This window comes from Alexandromys fortis, unplaced genomic scaffold (assembly GCF_014885135.2).
Source record: "Alexandromys fortis isolate MF-2015 unplaced genomic scaffold, M_Fortis_MF-2015_v1.1 scaffold_13, whole genome shotgun sequence".
NCBI lineage: Eukaryota > Metazoa > Chordata > Mammalia > Rodentia > Cricetidae > Alexandromys > Alexandromys fortis.
This window is the reverse complement of record NW_026067908.1, coordinates 16,831,632-16,848,199: the sequence shown is the minus strand read 5'-3', so window position 1 is coordinate 16,848,199 and position 16,568 is coordinate 16,831,632. Positions and strand designations below refer to the sequence as shown.

Below are 16,568 nucleotides of genomic sequence, written 5' to 3'. Positions count from 1 at the left end.
CTTTCAAAACAAAGAAAATAATATATGTTAGATTCTCTTGGAATGCAAAGAAGTTTCTTGCTACTTCAATACCCCAAAAGTTTAATTAATTTTTTCATTGTTTTTTAAATAATTTTTTTTATACAGTGTTCTGCCTGCATGTTTGCCTTCACGCCAGAAGAAGGCATCAGATCTCATTGTAGATGGTTGTGAGCCACCATGTGACTGCTGGAAATTTAACTCAGGACCTCTGGAAGAGCAGCCAGCGCTCTTAACTTCTTCTGAGCCGTCTCTCACATCCCTTAATCATGTTTTTATAACAATAGAAAACTATATAGTAAAAGCACTGGAGTTCATAGCAAACAATAGTCTTGACTCTGAGCCAAGGTGTCTGAGGCAGCACTGGTTGGTGTGGTGTGGTGGGAGGAGACTAGAAGTACAGAGTGCACAAGTGATTCAGAACCAAAGTTTTAGTGAAGCCATGCAATGCAACACGGGTGAGTTGTTGCCAGAAACACCTCCGATTTGTTACTATGTGTTCTTCAATTTTTGTTCACTGGGTGTTCAGACATTTTTTACTATTGTAAATTTGGGGGAACCCCCACATTCAGTTAAACCCCAGGAGGGTTTGTGATCTACAGTTTAAGAAGGTCCTGAGACAGAAAGCTTGATACAATTCAGTTACTTGATGTAGCCTAAGTAAGTTCCTATAAAGAAACAGCGAAATCTTGGACAGTGGGTGTGTAACCCAGTGGTATAGAGTTTGCCTAGCATCCATGTTGTAGGAACTACTTCAGCCAATAGCCTTTAAGATACCGGGCCCACTTGGGGCGTGATCTCATGTACTATAAGTACGCGGAAGGGAGACATCCAGAAGGCCACACCAAAGCAATCAAACAAAAGACAAAATGAAAATCACCAAAGTCAAATAAAGTGGATTGCACTCCTTAGGAAAGCTGAGAGGCCACCAAGTGTGATGTTCTGAATTGTTTTCATCACATAAGAGATATGGGGACAGGGAACACTGCTGATTACTCAAATGATTTAAAACAAATTACTTAATCTCTCTAAAATTGGGTCAAGAACGCCTGTCCTGCCAATTTCAGTTGTCACATCTGTCAGAGTTCTTAATTGGAAGGCACAGAAACTATGTTTAAACTAAAAACTGAAAAGTGGGTTTATTAAACCTGGGTTTGTGGTGGTGCAAGTCTTTAACACCAGCACTTGGGAGAGGCAGGAGGATCTATACATCCAGCTTGGTCTACTTGAGTTACCAAGACAGGCAGGGTTACATAGAGAGACCCTATTTAAAGTTAAAAAAAAAAAAAAAAGCCCTGTCTCGAAAACAACAACAACAACAAAAAAAAAACAAAAAACAAAAAAACAAAACAAACAAACAAACAAAAAACAAATCACCACCCCCTACACCCTACAAATCAGTCTTAAATCCTGGACATAGTTGCTGGAGTTGGCATCCTTGCTGAAATAGACCCCTGAAGTATTCCTTACGATTTACATTCATATTTCGGGTGTGTGCATCGGGTTAGATTGGAGCGAGCAAGCAATAAACTCAGATCCTACTACTAAGGAAGACTGCACAGCCAATGTAGTCACTCTCATCCCCTATAGGGGGGCTGGCCGGGGTAAGGCAAGGAATCTGTCAAACGTTTAGTTACACAAACAAACAAACAAACAAACCAATTCCCACCACGAACAGTTCCGTTCTAAAAAGATCCTTGTCACCCAGGGCTACGTAATGATTTACACCTACATCACTCTAAAAGTGAGACCTTGTAAAACAGATCTTTTAAGGACACTCAATTAATTACATAGCCTCCGCCGCCTCATAAACATAAAAAAAAAAAAAAAAAAAAAAGACCTCTGGTAGAAGAAAGCTTAAAGATACCACTTTGGGGCGAGAGAAAGGCTTTCCACAAATCTCGCGAGGCCCCCCGCCCCATCAGAGGCCCAGCGCCGGCCAATCACGAGGGGAGGTTTCCGCGCGGTGGCCGTTGCTGGGATACGCGGCGTCGCGCAGGGCTTTGAGGCCTGGCGCCCAGGCCGTGCTTAGGTGAGCGGTGTGGCTTGCTCTGTCTCCTCCGAGAGAGGTTCGTGTTGCGGGGTTCCCCATTCGCACCGGGCAAGGTGAGCCATCTCAGCTTCTCGCCTTCTCCCTGCGCGGGTTATCGTTCTCTGGAGACTTTGACGAGCTCCAAACAAAACAAATTCGAATCCGTAGGCTCTTGGCTGTTCCATGACTTGGGGTCGGAGGCTTGGCCTGGGACGTTCACCCTACGCGTGGACTATAGAGTGGACGCTCCAAAAAGAACACTGACCCTCAGGAAAGTCACTGCTCTGAAGGTGGAGGCCGTCAGCGGTTACAGGAGGAAGGGACTTAGCAACTTTTCGCTTACCCTAAGTCAGAATGATTGGTTTAGGGAGGATAATGATAGTAACGGTAAAGAAAAACTTCTTTTCCGTGTAAGAACTGAACTCCACAACTCTGCAAAATAAGGACTCGTGGCCACTCTTTTGTTTTAGAGATGAGACAGGGTTACGTGCAGGATATATCCCAAGCAAACGTTATGTAGTGGTTACTGTCAGAGGTAGAATTTGTATCCTTAATCTTTGTGGAATCAGAAACTGTGAAACACTGCCCTCCCTCACGATGGTGTGAATAGGAGTAGGAACTCCCCAGGAATAGGGGTATATGTGTCACCAGGGCTCTCCTTCCTTTTCTCTTAGCATAAGGGGGGCATTATGCTAATGTAAGTTAGGCATTTTCTATTACAGTAAAGCAGTAGTAAAAAAAATTCAGTAGATTTTATACTACTAAAAAATGAGAGAGAGAAAGAGAGAGAGAGAGAGAGAGAGAGAGAGAGAGAGAGAGAGAGAGAGAGAAACAGCGACTAATTTAATTGTGCCAGAATTCCTGGGTGTTTTTACTTCTTTTGAGAAAGTATTTTGACTGTAGGACCTGTATTTGAAAAAGGTACTACTTTTAACTTTTCTGATTTCCTTTGGAATAATGCTGTTGATGTCTCTGTGTAGTTCAACACCATAGGGAAATTAGGGGAAGGGTGCTGCTTGGAATAGAAAGCGTCTAAGGTAGGTGTGTATTTTTTTTCCCCCTATACAAAGAGATAATTGTTTAGATGCCCAAATGGAAATGTTCAGTAAATAGGTGGACATTCAGAATTGGTGGCTGGTTTGAATGATAGGCTTGCAGACAACTGATTTATGAGTTCTTATTACAGTTGGAACCGAAAGTATGTAAGACTGTAGAAGTTGGCAGTATAATGACAGATCGTGGGGTGATGCAAAGAAGAACAAGTGAAAGCCGAGCATGGTTGTGGAATAAAGTCGAACTTCGGTTCAACTATGTTTTGTTTGCAGTCGTAGTAATTCTTCCCTTCCCCCTTTCCATCACAGGCATGCACCACCATACCTGGTTTCTTTTAAAAAATTAAGTTAGACATACCTTCTCAAACATTTATTTATGATTTTTTTAAAGACAGTTTTTTCCCCTTGGTGCTAGAGGTTTGGTCGATCTGATAGTATTACTATGTTCTCTATCACAGAACTACTTTCTGAACCCCAATTAGTAAATGTTTGTAATTGGGATGCCTTTGTATTGGAGGAGATTAAGAGATACAACAATGTAGTTTCTGCCTGCCACTGAGACAGATGCTGAGGACTTAAAGATACGAGCTAGCTCTTGTTCTCAGAGGGAAGGAGGACTTAAGCAGCTTCTGTCAGTTACTGTGGTGGGTACTGGGGCAGGGTTACGTGCAGGATATATGGCAGTGTGTGCACAGCCCTGTAAGCCCGAAGAAGGTAGAGGTGGTTAAGAGTCGTCATGAAAGAATTCCTAGAAAAGCCAGCATGCAAGATATGTGTTAGGCAAGGAGATTGGTTAAGAGGCCGATAAAATTACCGACCTGAATTAGTGAGGCCCTAAACGGGCTGCCAGCACCGTGAAAATAGAGGGCGGTATGTGTTTAGCATTGGAAGGAATGAAATCAATAGAACATTGGCAGTGAGAAAGAGGAGAAAAATCAAAGACCAGGTTTCTGACTTGTATGAGGAGGAGGTCATACCAAGAGGAAGGACAGATTTGGGGGACGTGATAGATGTTCGTTAACTTTATACATGTCTGAGTGGAGAAATTGTGTCAGGGAGATAAGGAGTTGTGAATCCTTAGCTCATTGTTTGCTGAAGCCCTGAATGTGGACATAAAAAAATGAGACTGTGGATGGCATCGTGAGGGATGCTGCCAAACCCAGGCAAGTGGAGGATGGAGGAGCCTGGAAAGAGAGCAAGAGCAGGCTAGTGTCATGCTGATGATTTCCTGTAGGTCACATACCAGTCAGCCATGATGTTTATATCCCTGTAAGGTTGTCAGAGGGCGTTTAAATGATGTAGTGAAACCTAGGAGGTGGTGGAGACAGGCTACTCCGGAAAGCCTGATTGCATGAGGAAGATTTTCTGCACAGGTTAGAGGAGCTTGCAGGACAAATACATTAGTTTCTAGGATTAGGGAAAAATTGAACTTGACAGTAGGTGAAAGAATAAATTGTAAAGGTTGCTGAATAGCAGGGATACTGTCTCAAGGGAGACGTGGAGTGCGGGACACGGCGGGTTGAAGAAGGAAAAGTAGAATTGATCCTGGAGAGCAGGACGTATTAGCTTGATTTGGATGCTCTAAAGGCAATGCAATATATCCTGATTTTCTCAGATTACTAGGAAATCAAGTTACTTACTGAGAGTGATAGAAATAGATGAAAACATGATTAAGGGTTATATACACCAAGAAGAAAGAGTTAGAGGGTCTTGCCTTGGCTGAGTGGGATATTGAGGAAGGAATATTGTAATAAATGATCTCATGTATTTTTCATTTACTCACATATTTTAATTATTTACTATTGTATGTGTAAGTGCACGATGTGAGTCTGTGCTGGATGTCCGTGCTACATTGTACATGGGGGAAGGCCAGAGGTCAAGTTTGTAGAGTCAGTCTCTTCTTCCACCTTTATGAGGGTTCCAGGGACGGAACTCACGTTTCCAGGCTTGCATGACAAGTGCTTTTACTCAGCGAGCCGTTTCAGTAGCCCCAATCCCATAGTTCTAAATAGAATTTTAAAGTAAAATTTGAATAAAATTACAGCCAACTTAGCCTTGTAAGAGTGTCTGGGAATGGCAGTTGGCAAGAAAAAAAATCATCATAAATTAAGTATTTGAAGGAAGGGTATAATGAGGTACTAGTGTGTTCAGGTGTATAAGACCTCAAAGAAAAATTGAATTATGTTTTTGTTTTCAAACAGTGGTTAAAGTGAACAATGGCCAGTAACCACAAATCTTCAGCGCCTCGCCCTATTTCTCGGGGTGGAATAGGGCTAACAGGAAGGCCTCCTTCTGGAGTAAGACCCCCGTCCGGGACTGTTCGGGTGGCAACTGCAGTAAGTTGGGAGTCTGTGCAATAACTGATTTTACTTTGTTGTTCCTTTATTCTGTAGACTATATTAATTGTATGAAAAATGTTAAAATATGTAAAAATACAATGTGGAAGAATAAGACCATTATCAAGGAATTACATTTAGTGATACCCATAAACATATTTTAAAGCTATAACAGTTTACTTTTTGTGGTGCTGAGATCAAACACAGGTCTTTGTACTTATTAGGCAAGGGTAAAGTAAAACCATTATAGTTAAAATTGTACAGTATTTCAGAATCAGAAACAAATGAGATAAAATAGACTAAAACCAGAATCAAGCATTTGTAAGAATTTTATTAGTAATGTGACTTTTCAAATTAGTCAAAAAATACATAGAATATTCTTGAGGCCTTGCCTCAAACCTAATAAATTACTTCTTAAAGCAATTTTTATCCCTTGATTCATTTATAAGACTTATAAAGAGTATATAAACTTGATATTTTAAAGAGTTTATATAACTGGCAGAGGAAAATACACATAATTATTTAATATAAACTTAATAAAGTCTGAGGGCTTTCTAATAATGATAGAAAAACCAAGTACTTGAAAATATTTTTAATTTTTATATTTGAATTTACAAAAATTAAAAATACCATAAAAATGAAAAAACCCAACAAACTGGTAATTCTTTGTATAGATCATTCATAACTTTAAAAAAATTGAGACAGAGTCTTTCTAATATATTTTGGACTAGCCTTGAATTGAGAATCTTCATGCCCCAGTCTCCTTAGGGCTGGCTAGGATTACAGACCGTGCTGCCACACGTATCGGTACTCAGAATCTTGTTTGTTTGTGGGTTTCTCTGTGGATAGCCGTGACTGTTCTGTTGAACTTGTTCTGTAGACCAGGCTGGTATTGAACCACAGTTATTCACTTTACTAATTTGTATGTGTTTGTTCTGTGTTAAAGTTATAATAAATTCATGTTCAAGTAGAATTCTGTGAGGCTTTTTTTGTTGATACTGGGGAAGAATACCATTAAAAAATTGGTCTCGAAACCTTTCAGAATGATAAAAAGAACAAAAGGCATAATAGTAATGAATAGTATGAGTAAAAATATATTTTGAGCCAGGTGGTGGTGGCGCAGACCTTTAATCCCAGCACTCAGGAGGCAGAAGTAGGCTGATCTCTATGAGTTCAAGGCCAGCCTGGTGTATAAAAGCTAGTTCCAGGACAGCTAGGGCTGTTGTTAAACAGAGAAACCCTGTCTCGAAAAACCAAAAAAAAAAAAAAAAANATAGTCTCAGAAAATGAGAAATATATTTAGTAACTATTAAAATAGTGGTATAAGTCAATGTAGCCAGTAAGAGAACCACCATATTTGAGAAAGTACACAATTTAAAAACTGATCATTCTAAGAAGAATTATAACTACAGAGATTATTACATTTTCATTATCATAATAATAAAAATTTGTATTCAGCATAGTCTCTGGAATGTGTCCTGGTGTTGGCAATATAACTAAGTAAGTTTGCAAGGAGTTCTCTGAGTCTCCTGAGAACTGGGTTGTTTGATAGTGCTAAGGCTACCAGCTAACAGAAATAAAAACAACAAAGTAAATGGCAAAAAATTATTGATCTAAAATTTCTACCCCACATTGAATCTTCTACTGTATGTTAGTCTTTGGCAGAGACAGATAAAATAAAAAGGATAAAAAAAAAGAAGATGCAGAGAGATTTTGGAAGAGTTTCATGTTGCCTTTTATAATTTTCCATGCTTATGTGCATAGTTGACAAGAGAGAGTTGTGACTTTCCTCAGGACATGTAATAGTACTGTTTTTTTTTTCAAAATGAAAGTTTTCTTTTTCCTAATTTTAAGGAAAATATATACTCATCATAATAATGCTTAAAGCACCAGATTTTACAAAGGAGAAAATCAACTATAACATCATTATGTAGAAATATGATACTTTAAAACTTTTTGTTAACATTTATTATTTTATCTGGGTGGAAAAGTACTGTGTGGAGCCCAGGGATCTAACTTAGATATAAGGTTTCTCAGTATGTGCATTATCTAATTGGCCCTAGTTTTTTTATTATTATTTCTCAGGTAGTTTTTTTTTTGTATGTAGTTCTAACTGGTCTTGAACTTATAAATTGTGTATAGTTTCAATTTTTAGAAAAATTGCCTTGATAATCTTATGTTGGTACTGTTTTTTCCTGGTTTAATAAATGTAAACTCTTGCTTGTCATTTAGATGCCACCAGCAACAGCAAGACCAGGTTCTCGTGGTGGTTCCCTAGGGACTGGTGGAGTTTTGTCATCTCAAATCAAAGTTGCTGATCGTCCTGTAACTCAGCAAGGTTTGAGTGGAATGAAAACTGGGATGAAAGGTATTTAGTTTATGAAGATGAATATATTTTATTTCAAAACTGTTACAGCATATCTTAATAAATGAGAAATGTAGCATGTCATTCTTATTCTTTGACTTATAAAATTATTATGAAATAATAGAATATATGTGAACTAGAAAGGCATAAGCCTTTCTACTTTGAGCTTAAATTTTCTGAATATCAAGGAGTTTTGTTACAACTGGAAGAAATTTGAAAGGTTTATGACTGGGAATTAGGTTTTCGTTACTACATAAAAGTATTTTGAAATTCTTTTTGATAGCTTTCACTTATTGGGCATGTGAGATGGCTCATCACATGAAGGTCCCAGGCTTGATTATCTGAGTTTGATCTCCAAGACTGCCTTGATGGAAGGAGAGGGCCAACTTACGAGCTGTACTCTCACCTCCACACAGGTGCCACGGCACATACCCATACACATAGAATTTAAAAATTTTCATGTAGTAAAAAAATTAAATAATATAATTGAAAACATTAGGTGTTAAAAATTCCTTTTTTTCTCCATTATAATGATTAAAAAAGAAATGAGACTGACATGCTTCTCTCTAAGGCATAATAATATATTTTATTTTTTAGACAGTCTCAAAAATAGTTACTGTTCTTGCATTCGCTATGCAACTGAGAATAATCTTGACCTCCTATCTTTCTACCTCAACTCTTTCAAGTTTTGGTATTGCCACACATGGCTTAAATTGGTTTTGTAAGTTCTTTTTGATACGACACCAGAGATTGAACCTAGGACCTTGTATATGCTAGGCAAATGCACTACTACTAAGTCATATCCCTAGCACCATTACCCTGTACTTGTTTCAGAAGTTTGATCAATGTGATGTATAAACCAAACCATGATTAATATTCTTAGGTTTCTTTTTTTTTCTTGTGACTAGTGATTTCTGAGGGCTTAAAGCTACTCTTGAGGTGCAAAATTAATTTTAAGGTAAATTACAATATAAATATAACAATAAAGATATAACTGTATAACATTGATAAGACATTCTAAGTTATAGGCGAAATTTTTTGTTGGGACCGCCTGTCAGCTCTGTTCCATCAGCCCGCTCCCAAATAACCACACAGAGAATTAATATTAATTGTAAATGCTCAGCCGATAGCTTAGGCTTCTTACTAACTAGCTCTAACAATTTAAATTAAGTCATTTTTCTTATCTAAGTAATGCCATGTGGCTCATTGCTTGTTACCTCATTTTCTATATGTCTTGCTTCCTCTGTGTCTAGCTGGAGACTCTCAGACTCTACCTTCTTCCCAGCATCCCCCTACTCTGGCTCTCCCACCCAATCTCTTCCTTCCCTGTTATAGGCCAGTCAGCTCCCTCTGAACCAGTGAGAGCAATACACATCCACAGTGTACAAAGATTGTTCCCAGCAACAAGTCATCCAGATGGTTTTAAGTCATGTGAGATAGTGTAGCTCCATTATGTGAAAATGCTGCAGAGCTCTATTGGACACTTGAGCATCCCTGGATTTCAGGGGCTGTTGAAGTCCCGAAGGCAGTTCCCATCAGATACGGAGAGAGAACTGTATTTTTATTATTATTATTTCTCTCTCTCTCTCTCTCTCTCTCTCTCTCTCTCTCTCTCTCTCTCTCTCTCTCTCCATTGAAGAGATACATATGTGCCCCAATGCATGTATGGAAGTCCCAGATGATAACTTTCTGGAATTGGTTCTCTCCTACTGTGGGTTCCCAGGATCAAACTCAGGTTGTCAGGCTTGTTACCCACTGAGCCATCTTGCCAATCCTAACCACTGTACTTTAAGAGTATGGTATTCCTTTCAGGAGACTTAATTTTTTTTATACCATATTGCTTACTAAGTAGAAAAACCATTTATTATTTAGAAATTTTTTAAAATATTAATAATAAAAAAATGAGTCAAAATTATTGTCTGTGACCCTCACATGTGTGCTATGGCACATGCACGCCCTCATATTATACAATCTAATGATAATGAAATTGCATTTTTGGGGGCTGGAGAGATGGCTCAGTGGTTAAGAGCACTACTTGCTCTTCCAAAGGTCCTGAGTTCAATTCCCAGCAACCACATGGTGGCTCACTACCATCTGTAATGAGATCTGGTTCCCTCTTCTGGCCTGCAGGCATACATGCAGAATACTAAGAACACTGTTTGCATAATAAATAAATAAATAAATCTTTAAAAAAAAAGAAATTGCATTTTTTAAAAAGTCCTTTTTACTGCTCTGTTCTAGGCTTCCATAGGCCTAGTTTCTATGTAGCTAGTCTGTTCTGTAGTATCTAGTTTCTTTTAAAAAATACTGGATTATTATTTTTTTAAATTATGAATATATGTGTGTGTATCTGTGTGTGGGTCTGTGCACATAAGTACAGTGTGCAAGCCAGAAGAGACTGTCAGATTCCCTGGAGTTGGTGTTACTGGCAGTTATGAGCTGCCCAATGTGTGTGCTGGTAACTGAACTTGGGTCCTCTAAAAAAGCAGTATGTGCTCTTAACCACTGAGCCATTTCTCCAGACCAGATTCTTATTTCTTAACAGCCTCACTTTTAAAAGTCCCATTCTTGTCTAAATTCAGCCTCCTTTATGTTATGACTCTAGAATACTAGCTTTTAGTGTTTCTCCATATGTTGAGGCATTCATGAGGAATGTCTGAGAACTGTGGCAAGTAATGGTGGTTGTGCTTTGGATTTGTTATTTTGGTCATTTTATAATAGAGTATTAATATTCACATTAAAACATTTTTTAGGTCCCCAGAGGCAAATTTTAGACAAATCTTACTACCTTGGACTTCTTAGGTATGTAAAATAAATGTTTTTTTATGCATGACCTTGGAGTTTTAGTTGTATTTATTTCAACAATTAGTTACCTTTTGAGTTCTAAGAATAATTTTATATTCTCACATAATTTCTGGTTAATTGACTGTACTGCATGATAATATAGTTAGACTGAAATCTGGTACATGGAGGTGTATCCTGGTGCCCACATGTGGGTTAGTATTCATACAGTCGTGTGGGTGCATGTGGATGCTGGAGGGTGACCTTGGGTGTCACTTTTCGGATACCATCCACATGTTTTTGAGACAGGATCTCTTTGTTGCCCTGGAGCTTGCTAAGTAGGCTAGGCTGCTGACTGTTGAACCTTTCTGAGCCTCCTGTTCGTGTTCCCCCAGGGCTGGGATTGCAAGCATGAACCACCAAACCCAGCTGTTTTACATGGGTTCTGGGGTTTGGACTCAGGTTTTTGTGCTTGCAAGGCAAGTTCTTTATCAGCAACTAAATTTCTTCCCAGTCCTAGGCTGAGAGTTTATGGTTTTGTGTAGTTCTGTGATGGACAAGGAAAGCAGGACCATCCCTTTGGTAGGCACTAACATCCATGAAATAGCCTTCATGGCCTAGTTACAAACCAGAAGAATCAGTTCCTTTTTGGGGGGGAAAGGTGTGGAGAGGGCAGGTTGAGGCAAAGTCTCTCTACATAGCCCTGTTGTTCTAAAACTCACTCTAGACCAGCTGGCCTCCAACTCACAGAGATCGTCTGCCTCTGCCTCCTGAGTGCTGGGGTAAAGGCTGCACCACCACTGCCTGACAAGTTTCAGTGTGAATTTTAGAAGGAAGGCAAACATTGAAATCATATCATGAAGTTCACTCTTTTCTTGGAGTGATAATAATCTTTTATGCTTTTTAGTATTATTCGGAATGTATTATTCATATAATTGAAATATCATTGATTGTACTAAGAAAGGAAATAAGTATTTATTTATTTATGCTTAATCATAGAGTTTTATGTAAGTAAGTATATTTGGTCATTTGATATATGCTTGAACTAATTTTCACTAATTTATAAGCCTCCTACTTTTTTTTGTAATTATTTTGAGTTGGGGCATCACTGTATATATAGCCTTAGCTGTCCTAGAACTCATGTAGACCAGGCTAGACTCAACTCACAGAGATCAACCTGCCTCTGCCTTTTGAGTACTGGGATTAAAGGTGTGCACCACTGTGTCTGGCTTCAGGCCTTTTAATAAGGTCTCTAAAATGAAGAATTTTAAAAGAAATACTTTCTTTTAATTTTATGTGTATGAATGTTATACATATATGTATGTGTTAAAACACATGTTTGCCCTTTGCCTTTGGAAGTCAGAAGAGGGCATTGGATTCCATGACTCCTGGAACCGGAGTTATGGCGGTTATGAGTTGCCATGTGGAACTGATCCCTGGTCTTACCTACTAAGACGTATTAATTATTTTCCACCTAATAACGTTCTCTTTTCAGATGTCCTAGTGATGTAGCTCCATTTTCCTTTGTTTGGTGTTTGGTTTTGCTTCTGTTCTTTGAGAGACTGTGCCCTACTGTAATACCAGCTGATTTGGAGCTCCCTGTACAGTCCAGACCCAGTGTTCTCAGACTGTGCCCTCTGTAACACTAGCTGATTTGGAGCTTCCTGTATAGACCAGACCAGGCTGTCCCCAGACTTGGATTTCTTTTCCTGCTTCTCCATGTTGGATCAAAAGTGTGTACTACAACGCCTGGCCTGTTTCATCTTCCTTGATTAGAGACTCTGTGTCAGCCATTTTTCTCATTGGCTCATCATTTTTAGTGACACAACCCCCTGAAACCGTTCATTTTAAATGGATTTGATAAAGCCATACATATTGTTACACATTTACGAAGTCTATTTTAATTAACTAGAAGTCTTTTCTGAGTTAAAAGTATTTCTAAACTTCTTCCTTTTTTTTTCACTTAGGAGCAAAATAAGTGAACTTACAACTGAAATTAATAAACTTCAGAAAGAAATAGAAATGTACAACCAAGAAAATTCAGTGTATTTGTCGTATGAAAAGAGGTGAGTAATTTTACAATTAAGACATGCAAGATCTTTGTTAGGAATCCATCCCACTGAATATCAATTCAGTATTTATTCAGTATCATGAACATAATTTATTAAATATGACACCATCCATAAGGTTCTTTATATTGATCTGCTTATGTATTTATGAATGCATTTGCTTTTGTTTGTAGGGCAGAGACATTAGCTGTTGAAATTAAAGACTTTCAAGGACAACTAGCAGACTACAACATGGTATTGTCTCTTTCCTCAGAGAATTTCTCCTGATGCTTGTTTTTGTGCTCTTGACACTTAAAAATACATTTTAAATACCAAATAATACACAACTATATATATATATATGTATATATATATATATATATATATTTCTTGTGAAAAAGTTGGAAGTATAAAAATACAAAAATTAAATTGCTTTTTTCATTTCTCCTTCATTTCCTTCCCCAGAAATAACTTGGCTTAACAGATTAATAGGAATTCTTCCAATTTTGTTTGCATTATAAAAAATATTTATTTTACCTACTATTTATTTATTTGTAATTTTGTGTGTGTGTGTGTGTGTGTGTGTGTGCACGTGTGCGTGCGTGCAGGCACATTCATGGAAGTCAGATGACAACTTGTGTAAGTTACTTCTTTTCTACCATATGGGTCCCCCAAGAATCAAATACAGGCCACAAGCCTTGGTAGAAGCTTTACCTGCTGTGCCATATTGCTAGCCTCATTTTTTTTTTTAAAGACACTTATAAATCACACAAAAGCTTTTCTCCCCTACAAATGTTTGAATAATATTTTTTTAAAGCATTACAATTTATTAGGTAAGAATGATTCCATTGCTTTAAAAACACCTTTACCTTGATATGGAGCATTGTCATCATGAAATTTAAATTCTTTACCTAGCATACAGATTACCTCCATCTGAGTGTTCAATTTTGTGTGCATTCTGTCAAAACAGAGTACACTCATAAAAATAGTTCCACTGAGGATGTTTCCCAGTGCAGACTATCACCTTGGCAATGCTGTTAACTCCTTGTCCTTGGAGTAATGCTACCTCCAGGAAGTTTCTAGCATCAGAATTTCTTTCTAATTCCTGAGGCACATTAAACAATTATGGCATGACTAGCTTTTGTCTCCGCTGTTGATTAGGTAAATTATGATATAACTAGTTAATATTCACTTACAGTGAAATTTTGCTAATTAGAATATTTTGTAGTTCTTAAATTTTCTGAGCACATGCTCTATAAAAACACCTTGAGACCAATATTAATTAGAATTTTTTTTAGTAAGTGTTGTTTTCTACTGTTTATTGTTTTAAAGATTTTGCTTTACTTCTAATTATGTGTATATGTGTATGCACATGAGTGCCATTACCCGCAGAGGCCCAAAGGAAATAATAATGTTGATTCCCTGGAGACAGTTAGAGGCACTTAAAGCTGCTTGGTGTGGGTGCTAGGACCTGAACTCACATCCTCTGTAAGAGCAGGACATTCTCTGACTTAAGAATTAGATTTACTAGTGTTCTGTTTTATAAAATAAATTTATGGGAAATAAACTTGTTTTGCCTTTTCACTACTATAAATTTCTAAAACAGTTAATGTTTCCAGGAGGAGAAAAATTCAAGTGGCAGATAATTTCCAACGCTGCTTTTTTCTGTTTCAGACCTTTATAAACTTGGTCATTTCAAAGCAGAGAAAACTCTTCAGTGTTCTGAAAGGAACAGTAATTCATCACTTCTCATTTACTGGCCAAATGAAGAGTATGTTAGGTTTTCAATATTATTTTTTAATGTGGCTCACTATTTTTTTTTTTTGGAAAGTAAGACACTTGATAGTATTAACACTGAAATGACTAGCTATTTATGAAAATAGGTATGTATATTAAAACTTACCTAAAATTTATTAAGGCTAACCAAATGGTGCTTTTTTTGTTATATTTTTGCTTTTAGTTGGTAGATAAACTCAATACCAATACTGAAATGGAAGAAGTTATGAATGATTACAACATGGTAAGAAAATATACAAATATAAGTAATAATTGTATATAAATCATATCCTCTAAAATAAAGCATTTAGCTAGAAATAATTTGGTAAAACCTTTTATGGCCATTAAAGGTGGTTATGACTCTGATCATAAGTATCACAATTATGATTAAGCACTTTTTATTGTTTTTTATATCCTTGTTGCTGTTGGAGTAAATATTTTAACATCTGTCAATAACGCTAGGGAAGAACCATCTATATTGATTGAATATATATTAATAATATTTTGGTTCATAACTTCTTTTTTTAAAAAATGTTTCCTTAGGTTTTAATTTTTTTACAAATGGAATTAAAATTCAATGGAAATGATATCTTTAAAAGTTTTCTTATAGTTTTTTTTTAAGTTAATTAAAGGGTGTGGATGTTTTATCTGCCTATATGTCTATGCCCTGAGCCCTCAGAGGCCAGAGAAGGCATCAAATTGCCTGGGACAAGAGTAACAGATGGCTTTGAGCCTCCACAGGGTTCTAGAAAATGAACACAAGTCTTATGGAAGAACAACAAGTGTTCTTAACTGCTGAGCTATCTCTCCAGCACCTCAAACTCTGCCTACCTCTGCTTCTTAAGTGCTGGGATTAATGGCATGCCCCGCATCATCCTGGCTATAAAAAATCCAGGATTTTTAAAATGAGTTCTAAATTTGGGGTTCTACAATAATTATTTTTAGTTTTACAAACTTAGAAATAAATTTTATTGCTAGAAATAAATAGAGGAAACTTTGAAAATTATTTGTCAAATATAATAATGAAATATTTGGAAGAGAAATAGAATTCCTCTGTTAGTTAGAAACCAAGGAGTGTCTTTCCCCACCTATCATTAATACTTCTCTACATAACTTTCTCAAATATGGCAGCCTCTTCCTTATACAAAGAATGCCAAACTCTTGAAATGTTTTCTTGCTTCCTTTCCTCCCTTTTCCTTCCTTCTTTGAAACCATTGAGCACATTTATGCCATTTACTTACTGTTTACAAGATTCTCTTTTAAGTACTAAAAAAAGTATATGCAAACATATAAGTTTGTAGCTCTGAATGCTTCAAAGAATTTAAAACCTATGTGTCCCTATGTCGTTATCTCAGAAGTTATGCTAATACCCAAATTGTATGTATAAATTTTACAGTTATATGTTTTAAAAGTATATATTCTAGAAATAAAAAGTAAAAGATTTGAAAAGTATTTGGTCACTAGCTTAATCTTGTCTGTGTATTTAGAGGAACTAAGGAAGGCCATTCATATTGACAACATGGAAAAAGCTTCCATTTTTGCCATCATTTAGTGTGATTTGAGTCTCTGGTTTGTTATGGAAAAGCTGTCTAGTATAAGCTGGTTGTAGGTATAGGAAACTTTGAAAATTATTTTTTTATTTATTTGGGGTGGATCCAGATTCAGGTCTGTGTACATAACAGTCATTTAGGAGTACTTACGAAATCATGAAAGATTTAAGAACAAAATTATGTTGATTCTAAATTCAGCATATGACTAATCAAGTATTTATTGAACATAGTGTGTTTTTGAAATGGTTTTTACATAAATTAATTTTAATTTTAATTATTGGACAGATCACTAAAGAAAAATGAATTATTTTGATGAGAACTTATGTCAATATAAAGGACTAAGTTAACTGGTAGTGTTCTTTGTTAGATGAAAGATGCATTTTTCTTCTAATTTTTGTATTTGGCATTATTATAATAATCTCATGTAGTTCATAACTAGAGTAACCTTTCCAAAGAGAGTTTGGTTTGATGGTTATCTTTTTTAATGACTAACTTCTATGTTAACTGTTTGCACAGCTTAAAGCTCAGAATGATCGAGAAACACAGAGTATGGATGTCATATTTACTGAAAGACAAGCGTAAGTTCAGATTCATAAATGAGTTTTGGTAG

General features: G+C 36.8%; 1 protein-coding gene across 3 annotated transcripts in view; it reads left to right on the top strand.

The window, feature by feature from the left end:
• Ift74 (intraflagellar transport 74) overlaps window positions 1-16,568 on the top strand; it is a 90,602-nt gene that overhangs the window by 9,275 nt on the left and 64,759 nt on the right. For 2 of the 3 annotated variants that reach the window (XM_050136274.1, XM_050136276.1), the window contains exons 2-8: window positions 5,304-5,438; window positions 7,671-7,806; window positions 10,557-10,605; window positions 12,552-12,650; window positions 12,827-12,887; window positions 14,593-14,652; window positions 16,475-16,536. In XM_050136274.1, coding sequence (XP_049992231.1) covers window positions 5,319-5,438; window positions 7,671-7,806; window positions 10,557-10,605; window positions 12,552-12,650; window positions 12,827-12,887; window positions 14,593-14,652; window positions 16,475-16,536 — 587 coding nt within the window. In that variant the 5' untranslated portion in view covers window positions 5,304-5,318. Of the gene's footprint in view, window positions 1-1,994; window positions 2,125-5,303; window positions 5,439-7,670; window positions 7,807-10,556; window positions 10,606-12,551; window positions 12,651-12,826; window positions 12,888-14,592; window positions 14,653-16,474; window positions 16,537-16,568 lie in introns of those variants that run through there. The other variant, XM_050136275.1, reaches the window with a different exon arrangement.